The sequence below is a fragment of the Neophocaena asiaeorientalis genome, unplaced genomic scaffold (genome assembly GCF_003031525.2).
Source record: "Neophocaena asiaeorientalis asiaeorientalis breed wild unplaced genomic scaffold, Neophocaena_asiaeorientalis_V1.1 scaffold110, whole genome shotgun sequence".
Classification (NCBI taxonomy): Eukaryota; Metazoa; Chordata; class Mammalia; order Artiodactyla; family Phocoenidae; genus Neophocaena; species Neophocaena asiaeorientalis.
In genome coordinates this window covers 8,311,953-8,325,667 of record NW_020175053.1, presented here as the reverse complement: position 1 = coordinate 8,325,667, position 13,715 = coordinate 8,311,953, and the positions used below count along the sequence as shown (strand labels likewise).

Sequence of the window (13,715 nt, the reverse complement as noted above, 5' to 3'; positions counted from 1 at the left end):
CTGTTGGGCGGGGTGACAGGGGTAGGCAGACGCTGTGGGTCTTTGCCCCCTGTGGTGTGTGTGCCTGACCCTCCGGACCCTTCCCCGGCCATCACAGAGAGGGGTGGGAAGTTGCCCTTTCTGGGGGGCCTTCTCTGAGGCCAGGCGGGCAGGGTCCCCATTGAGCACCTGGTCTCTTTCCTCCTGAGCACAGACCCCCGAGTGTCCCCGCTCGCTCCCTGTGCTGCCTGGGGTGGATGGTGGAGCTCCCTGAGGCTCACGCTTCTCATCTTCGAAGGGGGTACGAGGACTCACCCACAGCAGGAGGGTCACATCCAATGACAGGCCACGTGCTGGCACAGCATATCCGGGGCGTGCGTGGGGCAGCCTCTCATCCTGTCTCCGTGTCCTCGGCACAGCACAGCGCCAGCCCGGGTGAGGTGGCAGGCACAGTTTGTCCACTGAATTACCGACTTACCTCCATGTGCCCTGGAAACTCGTGAGCCATGGGACCATCCCTTGTCTTTCAGATGAAGCCCCCAGGGGCAGAGAGGCACAGGGCTTGCTGGGGACTGGTGCCGCTAGTCTCCCTGCTCCTTCGAGGATGCCTCAGGGTCGGGGGTAGGCATCAGAGGTGTAAAACCCCTGTGTGGGCCCCAGCCATCAGTGGGCACTGACCTCAGAAGGACTAGAATGTGGGGTCCCAGCCGGGGGAGCCCTGCCCAGCCTCCTGATGCCCTCAGATCCAGGCCCAGCCCTTAGCGTGACTGCCCCCTCTCGGAGTTCTCCCGGCCCGTCTCCTCCCCCCTTACCAGGCAGTCCCCTCTAGGCCGAGCCCCAAGCTCTTGTTACCTGAGCCTTGACGGTCCCCGTACGAGAACGTCCCCTCTTCACGTGGCCGGCCTCTTGCCTGGGTCTCCAGGCCTGTCCTGGGGATGTGTGGGCCTCCCTGCTCAGAGGGGCTCTCCCGTCGCCTTGGCTGCAATGTCTCCTCCGGCCTCCAGACCAGTGGCTGTGACTCTGTCTGGGGCTTGGGAACTTCGATGAACAAAGAGCAAGGCGTTTGGCGTGTGTGCTTGCGGGCGGATGAGGTGGAAGGAGCGCTGGGAAGTGGGTGTGAGGGTTGGAGGTCGGGGGCGTGGAGGCCCAGGCCACCCCCGCCCTGACCAGCCCCCCACCCCCTGCAGCACCGGCAGCTGCTGAAGGACAGCTTCATGGTGGAGCTGGTGGAGGGGGCCCGCAAGCTGCGGCACGTCTTCCTCTTCACTGACCTACTCCTGTGCACCAAGCTCAAGAAGCAGAGCGGAGGGTGAGTGGCGGTGCGGCCCCGGCCGAGAGGGGCGGCCCCGGGGTATGGGGTGGTTTCTGCAGGAGGGGAGTCCCCGGGGTATGGGGTGGTTTCTGCAGGAGGAGACCTGGTGTTCTTTCCAGTGAGCCTCGAGAGGTCGTAACCTGTTGCCAGGCTGCTCTCGTTAAGCTACATTCTGTTTCCAACTGGACGTGATGCCAGGCTCAAGGTCAAAGTTCATCATTAGGAATCTGGAGACATTCAGGGTCTGAGGGGGTGACCAGGCTGTTGACTATGACTTCAGGTGCAGTTGAGGGGCTGTCATGTCGTGACCCAGACAGGTCAGGGGGCTGCAGGGTCTGGTGCACGTGGGGGATGGACACTGGCTGCCCCTCCTCTGTCCTTGGAGGGCATCACTAGGTGATCCCTACATTTTGTCTTCCCGAGATCATGGTGGCTTCTAAGTGATTCTCAGCATTGGCCTGCAGACCCCACCCAAACCCCCAGGGATCAGACCACACAGGTTGCAGCAGTGGGGGGCCGGGGGGTGGGAGGCAGTGGCTGGAATGGAGGAAAGAAGGTCACGTTGGGAAGAACCAGAACTGGGCTCTTCACCCCATTCTGCCATCGCCACGCTGAGTGGATTTAATCAGAAGAGAGCCTTGGTTTCCCCATCTGTCGAGGGAGGGATTACACCAGGTAGATTTGCAGCCCCTCAAACTCTGCAGCTCTGGACGTGTCTGCGGTCCTCTCCTGACTGTCATTGGCGGCCTAGGTGGTCTCCCGCGTCAGGGAGCCTATGAGCCACCACCGTCAGCACAGAGAAGGGCGGATGAGGGCTTGTCAGACCCGTGGGGCCTGGGTCACATGTGCACGATGACCCTCCCCAGGGGTCACCGAGGCTGGGTCGCCAGTGTCTGCCTGTGGCCTTATCCCAGCCTCTCTCAGGGACCATGAGCAGAGTTTGAAGGTCAGGTAAACTTCGTGGCCATGAGCTTAGGGTTCTCCAGAGTCGAAAGCAGTGACTTAAGCAAAGGAAGGTGGTCAGCCTGTTAACCTGCCCCTCCCCCCACCCAGCAAAACCCAGCAATACGACTGCAAATGGTACATCCCGCTCACGGATCTCAGCTTCCAGACAGTAGACGACTCGGAGGCCACACCCAACATCCCCCTGGTGCTGGATGAGGAGCTGGATGCCATGAAGATCAAGATCTCCCAGATCAAGAGTGACATCCAGAGAGAGAAGGTGGGGCTGGGGGGTGGTGCCAGGCTGGGCTCTGCAGCTCGAGTGGGCAGCATCCCCTCACGCTGGCAGGCGGGCGAGTTCTGCAGGGCATCTGACCCCACTTCTGGTCTCTGGGACCTGCTGGGACCCCTGTGAGCCCTTGCAGTGCCAGGCCTCCCGTCAGGCATGGAGCCATCCAGGATGGGGTAGGGGGCGGTGCCCCTCTGTCCCTCTTATAACTGCCCTGATCCGGAGCGAATCCCAGGCTGGGGGGAAACACGGCCCCTCCACGGGGTCTGGACTGCACCCAGCAGGCCCCTGGTTGTTTCTGGAGAGGAACAGTGTTCTGGAGGAACAGTGAGGATGAACCCCTCGCCTGTAGGGTCAGCCCAGGCCAGAGCTGGTGCCTCACAGTGGCCAAAGACAAGGTGGGTCCCCAGAAGGCTGATGTCCAGGGACACCCTGCTGAGGTGGGTGCAGCAGGACAGGGGTCCTTCTCAGCCCTCACCCTACCCAACCTTCTGTACTGCAAACCCCGCAGGATGGGGAAAGCACAGGAGCCCCAGGACCAGCATGAACTCTGGGTTGTTTATTCGTCCCGACGGACCCGTGGCCCCCATGGCAGAGTGTCCCGAGGCAGAGGGGAGCCAGGGCTGCATCCACGGGGCTGTCAAGCTCTCTGCCACCACTCACCCATCCGAGCCATACCCTCTGCCTAGTGGCAGGTAGCACAGCCTCCCCCGGGGACAGAGGGCTTCAGGAGGGAGGAACATGACACGCGGCAGGGAGAGTTTTCCTAGCCAGGTCCTGGGGGGTGCATGTCACCCTCCATCAGGACCCTCGCAGTCACTCCCGGGGGACCTGATGCTGAAATGTGGCAGATCCGGGGGCAGGGAGGGGCCTTTGGGGTCACGACAGGCCCCTTCACATTGTCTAAGTTTGGAGCAAGTGAAAAAAGGGAGGTTTGTGAGAGGAAGAACTTAATCCCTTAAGAAGGATGGGCTGAGCACGTCCGTCAGTCTATGCCGGTCCTGGACGCTGTGGCCAAGACCCTGTCCACGCTGGGCCGCCAGACGGTCTCCCGTCCTCCACGGACCGAGCATCAGGGGTGGTGGGGCAGGCAGAGTGGGAGCGGGCCGCGCTGGGCCAGGGCTGGAAACGTGACCGTGCCCTCTGCCCACAGAGAGCGAACAAGGGCAGCAAGGCCATCGAGAGGCTGCGGAAGAAGCTCTCGGAGCAGGAGTCGCTCCTCTTGCTCATGTCCCCCAGCATGGCCTTCCGCGTGCACAGCCGCAACGGCAAGGTGAGCGCCCAGCGCGGCACACAGGCCGCTCTCTGGGGCTTTGGGCCGGAGCCCCCATGGCTGGGAGGTGGTGGGGTCTCCAGGGCGTCTCAATAGGGCAGGGGGCTTGAAGGGCTGTGCAGACCCAGCCCTCGGTGCAGAAATGCTGTCCGGGACCTCTTGGGCCAGAGAGACAGCTCTCCTGAGTGGCTTCTGCTGCCTCTGTAGCCGGGGCCTTTCCCTCCACGGGCATCATGCACTTGTCAGGGGGCAGCCGGTGGGCTTTGCGGGAGTCTTGCCTCTGCGTCGTGGGCCCGGCTTGTGGGCATCAGCCCTCCCCTCTGCAGGTCCCACCTGGTGACCCCGGTGGCCCTACACTCTGATGCGTCACGCCCTGACCCAGGCGCAGCAGGAGGGGCGGAGGGTGCAGGGAGGGACGCGCAGTGCTGTGAGCACAGCCACCCCAGCTCCGCCGGCCTGCAGCGCGGAGACGCTCGTGCCTCCTGTGGGCGTGCTGCAGGCTCCACGCGGTGACCAGGACGGAGCCCTGGATCCACTGGGTGCCCGCTCAGCCGGGGTGGAGATAACGGGTGTGCTCTCCCCCACCCCCAGAGTTACACGTTCCTGATCTCATCCGACTATGAGCGGGCCGAGTGGAGGGAGAACATCCGGGAGCAGCAGAAGAAATGTGAGTGGGCTGCGCGCCCAGGCTGTGGGCTCGGGAGCGTCAGGGCTGGATGGTCGCCTCCCATGGTCTCAAACCTTGTTTTCCCCGAGGGACGGTGGAACTCTTACCCAAGTGAAGTGTGCCGTGGAGCCCTAATACGGGAGATAATGGGGGAGGGGCTGCCTGCCCTCTGTGCCCCCCCGCCTGCCCTCTGACCTCCTCCATGAACCCCCTTCCCCTCCTCTGGCCTTCTCTGAATTCCCTGCCTGCCCCCGGGGGCCCGCCTGCACCCCTGCTGCCTTTCCAAGGCTGCCACGCACGTGGCCCACCCGCCTTGCCTCCCCCCAGGCCTGCCACACACCCCAGCAGGTGCAGATGCCACACGGCCCTCGACTGGGCCCACCTGGGCAGCCACGCTGTGCTGGCCCTGCCCCCCTGTGCTTGACCGCTGTCAGGACAGGGCGCCCACTCCCCTCTGGGTGGCCCCTTCTCTGGGCGCTTCCCTCCGTTAGCGGTTCTTTCCTTCTGCTCAGCTCAGAGCTGCCCCGTCCTGCCTGGCAGCCTTCAGGGTGGCACGGCAGACCCTGCCCCAGGTCCTGGGGCTGCAGCTGCCTGGTTCCCTCCTCTGCCCCCAGCCATACGGTTTGGGATTCCCGAGCCATCCTTGCTAAAAGGTTTCTGCGTGTTCCCTGTGTGCCCCCCAAGGTAGGTTGGGGGCTCCACCCACCTCTGCCCTGTCCTGAGCGCCTGTCCCCCCAGGGTTGTCATTCGTGCCTGTGCTGAGACCCCAGTGCCACTGTCTCCGGGGACAGGCGGACACTCCTGGTGACTCTGACGGCCAGTGCCTGGGCCCCTGCCAGAGTTCCTGTCCCAGGTGTCCTGTTGTAACCAGGGGGCCAAACCATTTACAGCATGTGTTGTCTGCTCAGAAATAATCCCCTTTCCCCACCTGGTGGAGAGAAGGGGGAGCAGGGGACAGAGCCCCACAGGAAGGTGCCCCAGACCACCCCCTCGCAACCGGTTGCCTTGAGGCCGTGCCTGCCGTGGGCGGCCCTGTGTTTGTGAGCGTTGCGCAAAGATTCCTGCAGCCCTCTGAGCCCAGCCCGGGCCCCCCGGGGCCATGCCTCACCTGCCCCTTACCGGCTTCTCCGGGGGAGCAGGTGGCCCCTGCGGTCCTCCTAACCAGGGTGTGCTGAGGACCCAATGGGGGTACGTCTAAGAACACCCATGGGGGTCCTGGCGAGTCCGAGAGCTGGGCAGACTCACCAGTTGGTGCGCCTGTGCCCCCATCTCAGGTTTCAAGAGTTTCTCCCTCACGTCCGTGGAGCTGCAGATGCTGACCAACTCGTGCGTCAAACTTCAGACCGTCCACAGCATCCCACTGACCATCAACAAAGAAGGTGGGCTGTGCCCCCCAGGCCGCCATCCCTTTCTGCTGTTAGTGCCATCCTGGGACCAGAGACGTCCATTTCAAGGCTGGGTGTGCTGCTGAGGGCCTGTCGGCCTCTCCGGGATGTGGACGGGACGGGTTAGGGGTGGTCGCTCCCAGGCGGCGGCGGCCACCGGGTGGTTGAGAAGACCGATGACTTGGCCCCAAGTCCCGAGCCGCTCCTCAGACCCTCTGTGCTCTGGGCCCCGCTCCCCATCCCCCCGCCCGCCCCCACCTGTGGTGGTGCTGCATCTTGCGTTCACTGTTACACACACTCGTGCACATGCAGCCACACACAGGGGTATGCTTTGCACACTCAGGCACACACACCCCATCCACGTGGCATGCTCCCCGACCCTCTCCTGTCCCGAGAACCTGTCACGTCTCTTCTCGGTCCCTGGTTTGCCCATGTTGTGAACCCAACTAGATCCTAAGGTCCCCGAGACAGAGGCCACGATGGGTGTGTTTCTGCTTCTGACATTGCCTTGTCCCCTGCTAAGCAAGTGACAGTCACGTGGGGCCCCCACGAGGGTCACCTTGAAGCAGAACCTGTCACCTGCCTGCTTCTCCCAGGAGGACGGACGCTCACCTCTCTGGTCTCTCGCACAGATGATGAATCTCCCGGGCTCTACGGGTTCCTGAATGTCATCGTCCACTCCGCCACTGGCTTTAAGCAGAGTTCTAGTAAGCGGCTGGGTTGGGGAGGAAGGCGGCCGGACACTGAGCCGAAGGGTGCGGGGACCAGAGAAGCAGCTGACCGCCGGGAGGTGCGGTGCTGGCTGACGCCCACTGGGTGTGGAGTTGCTTTCCCTGGGGTGGACCCTGCTGTTGCCAGCGCCTGGCTCAGACCCTGCGAGCTGGGGAGCTGCCCCCTGCAGGCGAGTCATGCAATTGCAGGGGCTGGGGTTTGCTATAGACCGAAAACCGCTGCCTAGGTTGCCAAGGAAGCCAGGAGGCTGAGGGCCGGCACCCTGACCCTGGTCAGCAGAGGAGATTCTGCCGCTCTGATGAGCCAGAGGGATACCCTTTTAATACTTCCCGCTGGGGGCACCTCTCCCAGCCACTTGAGCTGTCAGAGTGGTGAGGGCTGGTCGCATTTCAGCCCAGGTACAGCAGACGCTCACCTGTCAGCCTGGCACCACGTTCTCAGGGTCCCTCGGAGGAGGACCCAGGGCAGGCACCGTTCTGCTGACCTTCCCACTGTTGCTACAAAACCAAACAAATTCCTGACGAGCCACAGGATAGAAGATATTTACAAACTGTGTATATATGATCGGGGCCTTGTATCCAGAACATATAGAGAACTCTTATAACGCAATGCTCGAGACAACCCAGTTTTTAAAAATTGAGCAAGAGATTCAGATAGACATAAACAAATTTACAGATTTGTGGTTGAATGGGAGAAATGGGCATAAGAGGTCTTTTAGGGGTGATGGAAATGTGCTATAATTGGATAGTGGTAGTGATGACACCCCTCTGTAAACTTACCAAAAGCATTGAATCGGTCACTTAAAGTGGGTAAACTTTAAGGTATACAATTCATACCTCAGTAAAGACATTTTTTAATAAAAAAGAATGGAACACAGTATCTGTTGAACAAATTGTCTCACTAACTAGAGGTGAATAAGTCTGAATACAAACGCTTTTTCATTTTACCCTGTACTAACTGTATTAGTATACTGATGGACGCCGCGCCCCTGCACCCACTTTTCTCCCAGCACCGAGCTGCTGTCAGTGAGCAGCATTCGCAAGGGAGCGAATGTTCTGAGAGGTGCCGGTTCTCTGCGCACTGTTGTGAGGTGCTGCTAACCTTGCCGGCCACTGCTTTGGTGTCTTGTTTTAAAAAGAAAACCAAGGACTTCCCTGGCAGTCCAGTGGGTGAGAGTCCGCACTTCCACTGCGGGGGCACAGGTTCGATCCCTGGTCGGGGAACTAAGATCCCACGTGCTGTGCGGTGTGGCCAAAAACAACAAGGCAGAGATAAAACCAAGACTGTGTTTTATGATTTAGAAAATAGCACCTGCTTTTATAAAAAACATTGGTAATAAGGGAAAGCATGGTCATCCTCTCTGTGTCGCTCTCCTGCAGGTCTGTACTGCACCCTGGAGGTGGATTCCTTTGGCTACTTTGTAAATAAAGCCAAGACACGTGTCTACAGGGACACGGCTGAGCCCAACTGGAATGAGGTGAGGCCCGACTTCTGGGTGATCGGGAGGAACGTCTTCCAGGAAAAGAGTGTGACCCCAAGGGCTTCCCCGCAGGCAACGGTGCCAGCATTCCCGGAATCTCCTGGAGGACCGGGCATGCCAAGAGATAGAGATTTTATCTCCATGTTCCTGAGAATTCTCCACTCCCATCCCCCCAGTTACAAAGAAACTTTTTTTGCTGACAAAGCATCTGGAAAAAGAACTTAGAAGGGCTTCTTGTTACTAAGGCCTTTGTTAATTGTTCAGTGTTTCCTTGGGAGGTTTCCATGGCATTTTTCCTCAGAAATTGGAATGAGCGTTCGGCTCTGTGACCCTCTCAGTGTCCGGAAGCTGGGGCTCTGCTTGTGTGTGGGGCCTCGCTGGGCTGGAGGGAACCCCAGTCTCTTTTCTCAGCATCACTCCTGTGATTATTAGTTGTGCCTCCTCCATAGGACTGGGGCACAGGGAGCCAACGGACTACCTGGTCCTTACAGCTCTATAGCTCTGGGTGCCCGTACGGAAAGGGCTGGTGTCTGCTGTGACAAGGGGGGATCACAGCCAGGTGGATCCATTGAAGAAGGCTTTGAGGAGAGCGAGAGGGCCGTGAGCCAGCAGAGGTGACAAGGGCAGGGCTCTGGATACTATGCAGAGGGTTCTGGTGTGAGGCAGCCCTGGGGGCTCGAGGGACCGAGCATGGGGTCGGGGGAGCTTCAGAGCATCAGGCCACCCGGCGGCCACCCTGGCTGTGTGTGTATGGATTATCCAGGGCCGCACAGATTCTGGGCATACACACCCTCCCTACCCCCATTCAGGCTCAGAAATATTTGCTCTCCCCTCCCCGCTGCTTCCCCAGCAAGAACCCATGCCTGCAAAAGCACTGGTGTGAAATGCAGCATTTACTGAAGGTTTCGTAGGGGTGATGGAGGAGAAAGTAGACACCTTGGAGTGTTTACGGGAGAATTCTTTCCTCCCAGGTCCCTCTCTCGCCTAGGTCACCTCCCTGGATCGATTTTTTTTTTTCCCCCTTTCAAATAGACTTTATTTGTAGAGCAGTTTTAGGTCCACAGCAAAAGTGAGCAGAAAGGACAGAGATTTTCCATGTTTCCCTGTCCCTGTCCCCCCCGCCACTATTGACACAGCAGAGTGGGGCACTTGTAATTGGTGAACCTCCGAGGACACATGCCCCAAAGCCCACAGAGCGTCTGCGTTTGTAACCAGCACCCCAGAGCTTCTGGTGTAGGTGGTGCGGGAACCACGCTGTGAGATGCTGGCTTAAGGAGCTTGGCTTAGGTTTGAGAGGCGCTCAGAGCTTCCACAAGCATCCAGACTGGGCCGCGGTGTGATGCTCACAGGGAAGTGGCTTCCGAGGGTCTGCATCATGGGACGAAAGTGAGGAGAGTCTCGACGCGGGGCTTCCCGGGGCAGCTCGGGAGCTATCTGTGCAGGAGCCGCGGTTCAGAGGCCCCTTCAGCTGGCAGCACTGACCCCCACTCGCCGGGGCCCCCCCAACTAACTCAGGGCTTTCCTTCTCTCTCGGGGCCACAGGAGTTTGAGATCGAGCTGGAAGGCTCACAGACCTTGAGGATACTGTGCTACGAGAAGTGTTACAACAAAAGCAGGATCACCAAGGACGATGGCGAGAGTGCAGACAGGATCGTGGGGAAGGGCCAGGTGCAGGTGAGGCTGCTGCCCTCCGCTCCCTGCAGGGTCCTGTCTGCCCCCACCACCACCATGTAGTCGTCCCCCGGCCCCGGACACACTCACCCCAGCTCCAGATGCTCTGCGTTCTTCCCCACTTGACACTCAGGGACACTGAGATGGGGGTGAGGCAGGCCTGGCTCTGAATCATCCGCCGTGGGAGACCTGGGCTGGCACCTTCGCGGGTCCTTTTCTGCCCCTCTGTCTGTCTGTCTGTCATGCCCCGTCTTGTCCCCAAAGGAATTTCAGATCCACCTGTTTTTCCAGTGGGGCTGCCGTGCCTCCACGGCCTCCGGAAGACCCCAAGGCAGGCCGCTGAGTTGGTACCCTGGGTTGCAATTGGCAGTTAGGAGCTTCCTCTTCTTGGAAAAGCATGAGAGCCTGAGTCTACCTGCCTGACATCCCCTCTCTGGCTTCTAGACTCAGATTCCAGGGGGTGCAGCTGCATCCCTCCTGGGGCACAGGTCCCCCCACTGGAGCTGTCATAGGAGCCCCTGGTGGGCCAGGAGTGTCAGTACAGGACCAGAGAGGGGTCCCAGGTCCAAGCCATTCGGGCCCTCAGTCCTTCCAGTTTACCCAGGCCCTGGAAGCACCCCACCCCGCCCCCAGCACTCTCACCGCTTGGCAGACAGGAGCTGCATCACCTGCCTGGCGCTTCCTGCCGCCTCACCTGCACGCTCCTGCCCCCCGTGGAGAAAGCCCCGGTACCCTCTTTCTTTACGGGGCATCTTACTGGACCCAGCTAAGCGGGTTCCTCCCTGCTCTGCCCTGGAGGTGGGCCCTGACTGTTCCCCACTCCCCCTGGTGCCCCGGGACCCCTGGATGAGGCCTCCTGGCAGGGGAGTGGTTGGACATTCCAGGTGCCAGTCAGAGGACAGGAAGCCCCGCCTCCCTTCCCTGGGGCAGGAAGTGAAGATCCTCACAGCAGGAATGACAGGAGAAAGGGTGACTCATCCCTGGGTAGTTTGTCATCTCTGTTGGCAAGTCTGGGAGTCACCACTCCAGCTGGCTGGCTTCCCCACCTTGGAAGCTTATTAGGGAATTTGATGGCTCAGGGTCTCCAGGGACCCCTGTACGTTGAGAGCAGGTCTGAAAGCAAAAACGCCCCTCTGATCACCCTGTTCTGCTCCCCTCACCCACCCACCAGCTGGCGCCACAGCGGCAAGACAAAGACGCAGGGAGAGGAAGCCAGTGACAGCTGGGGCTGGGCTCTCCTAAGGTGGAGACGGCCCAGGGTGTGAGGGCACACCAGTCCGGGACGACACTCTAGTGAGCCCACTGAGGTTGGGGTGTGTGTTGGGGAGCAGGGCTGCAGCCTCGCCTGCACAGGGAAGGCAGGACTCGTGGCCCCTCTTGGGCGGGGATGGTCCACGAAGGCCGGCTCCTGGTCCAGGGTCGCTTGGCGGCTGTCCTGGACCTGAGACCTGCCTGTGGCTTCGATCCTGGGTGAGAAGGGGATGGTCCCTCCTTGCTACCTGTCAACCCAGGGTTCAGTTGGGCCAGTTTTAGGGTCTTGGTTTAGAGCTGGGCTTCTGGGTGGAAAAGCAGAAAGGCAGGCCAGGATTTATCAGTCGTCCCACCTCTGGCGTCCCAACCAGGGAGCCGTGGCCAGCCAGGTCCCTCCCTCCACCGGGGCCACCCTGCGTGAGCTTGGCAGACAGGGTGCTGCGTGGGTGGCTCCTGTGGGTGCTGCCTGATACTTACTGCCTTGCGGCTCATGTGCACTGACTCCCCACAGTGATCTTGAGACCTAGCCTTGTGTCTCCACGTAGATCTTGTCCACCCTCCTGGCTTTACGTGGGATCCCATGCTCACTGCTGGGCCGTTTTGTTCTCGATGGATCCTAGGGCAGTCCCCAAACGGTGCTGTTCCGTGAGTGTCCTGAGCTGGATGCCTTTGAGTGCCGCCGCGTTTAGGCACCTGCCTCATGCCAGTCGTCACTCTGGTCCTTAGTTGTCACCTCTGCTGCCCGAGGATGACTGGCTCCCTTTGCTCCCTCCCGCTCCCCTCCGTGTCTGTACCTGCCCCCAGCCCCAGCGTCCCTCACCCACACGCACCTTGCAGAGCCTACGATGAGCTGACAGGCTGGTGCCCAGCTCCTTTTCTTGGCTCCGGTTCCTCCAACCTTTGACGCCAGTCACCTGCACCCTCCACGGCTGGGGTCCCAGGGGTGGTGGACTTTGAACTGTGGCCTCTAAGCACTGCCGCTGGGTAACCGAGGGTCTCAGGAAGGGAAAGAGGAAAGAACTGACTCTCATTTTCCTCCTTTACTGAGTCAAGCCGTCTTTGGAAACCCTCTGCCTTGATACATCTTGATGTAAACAGAACATTTCCTTACGCTCACACTTGTGTTCTCCGACAGTCAGGGGGTACCAGGTGAGTGCCTGCCCCATCTGGGGAAGGTGTGAGCGGTGAGGTTAGGGGGCTGGTGAGGGGCGTCTCCCCGAGTCCCTGCTGCTCCCAATGTCTGATCCCAGCCTGCGCTTCCCCATCCATGGTGCTTTGAGCTCCTCAGACAGTCCTCCTTCCAGTAGGACCCAGACGTGAGATGGGAGGTGGGGAGGGGTGGACTCTGTTAAAAAATACGTTCATGGCCTTGTTAAACCAGCAATGCGGACTTCATTCCAGGGGGCTGTCGAAATAGGAGAGAGATGGGGCTCAGCTCTGAAAACAAGGAAAGGTGGGAATTTACCACCCGGGGGACAGGGAGCAGATGGAAAATGACTGAGAACATCAATAATGATGGTAGTAAGATAACACCAGGGCCAAGGGGGGTTCTGGCTAAGCCGACCTAATGGGATTCTTGCTAAAGACAGACCCAGGTGATCAGACATCACCAGGGGACGGTGGGGAATGAGTAGCTTGGTCAGATGTCGAGGTTGCTTAGATATCGAGCGAGGATGGGGGATTCTTGCTAAACTGACCTAGCAGGATTCTTGCTAAAATTGACCTCTTGAGGACATGCCCCAGGGACAAGACCTACAGGCATACCTCAGATATACTGCAGTAAAGCGAGTCATGGGAATTTTCTGGTCTCCCAGTGTGTATAAAGGTTATGTTTACACTGTACTGAAGTCTAAGTGTGCAGTCGCGTTGTGTCTGAAAAAACAACGTAAGGACCCTAATGAAAAAATACTTTATTGCTGAAATATGCCAGGCAGCATCTAACAATGCAGGGTTGCCACAAACCTTCAGTTTGTAAAAACACGGTATCTGCAGAGCACAGAAAAATGAGGGGTGCTTGTAGTTGGAAAGCAGCTCTGAGAAGCCTGTAGATTTGAGTCAAGGAGAGGCTGTCAAGTCCCCCACCCCCACTGCACCTCCTGGGACCTGGGGTGAGTCATAGCTGTGTCCGCCCAAACTCGTTTCCTCACCTGTAAATGGGTGGGGGGGCATGGAGCTGTGCGTGGGGGCCTTCAGTGTCAGCTGCTGCTATTACTATTATTATTTGTCGTCACTGTTGTTAGTGGACAAGGCTGGCTTTGGCTCCGCCCCCTCATCTCTGCTTCCCTGGGAGACACGGTGGGAAACCCCACTTTTGAGCCATCATCACCCCGGGGGGGATCCCAGAGGGGCAGGAGGGGCGTTGGTGACTCAGGCTGTAGGCGGCCGGGGGGGACCTTGTTTATGAATCGGGATCCTCAGGAGGAAGAAGGAAGGAAGTCAGGGGAGGGTGGTCATGCCAGCGACACCCTGGGACCCCAGCCAGGCCTCTTTCTCCCTCCCCCTCCCCCACGGATGCCTTTTTTCTGTGGAGGGTCCACCTCGGGGAGGGCGTCCACGACTCCCGGGGCCCAGTCTTCCTGAGTTGGGGCTTTTCCCAGTAAATCCAGGTGCCTTCCGAGCCGGGCCATGTGCAAGGGGTGTGTGGCCCTGCGTGTCCTGCTGCGGGGTTGGGGGAGCGACGCATGCCTACATCCCCCAGGTGCTCCCTGCCCCAGGTACACACCTTAACTCGGAA

The 13,715-nt window shown here is 59.7% G+C and overlaps 1 protein-coding gene across 1 annotated transcript in view; it reads left to right on the top strand.

Moving 5' to 3' along the window:
* Positions 1-13,715, top strand: part of BCR (BCR activator of RhoGEF and GTPase) — a 98,751-nt gene that overhangs the window by 71,720 nt on the left and 13,316 nt on the right. Inside the window, exons 9-16 of the mRNA XM_024763684.1 lie at positions 1,167-1,288; positions 2,345-2,513; positions 3,676-3,795; positions 4,387-4,462; positions 5,737-5,841; positions 6,480-6,554; positions 7,959-8,056; positions 9,602-9,733. Of these exons, the coding sequence (XP_024619452.1) occupies positions 1,167-1,288; positions 2,345-2,513; positions 3,676-3,795; positions 4,387-4,462; positions 5,737-5,841; positions 6,480-6,554; positions 7,959-8,056; positions 9,602-9,733 (897 nt within the window). The remainder of the gene's footprint in view (positions 1-1,166; positions 1,289-2,344; positions 2,514-3,675; positions 3,796-4,386; positions 4,463-5,736; positions 5,842-6,479; positions 6,555-7,958; positions 8,057-9,601; positions 9,734-13,715) is intronic.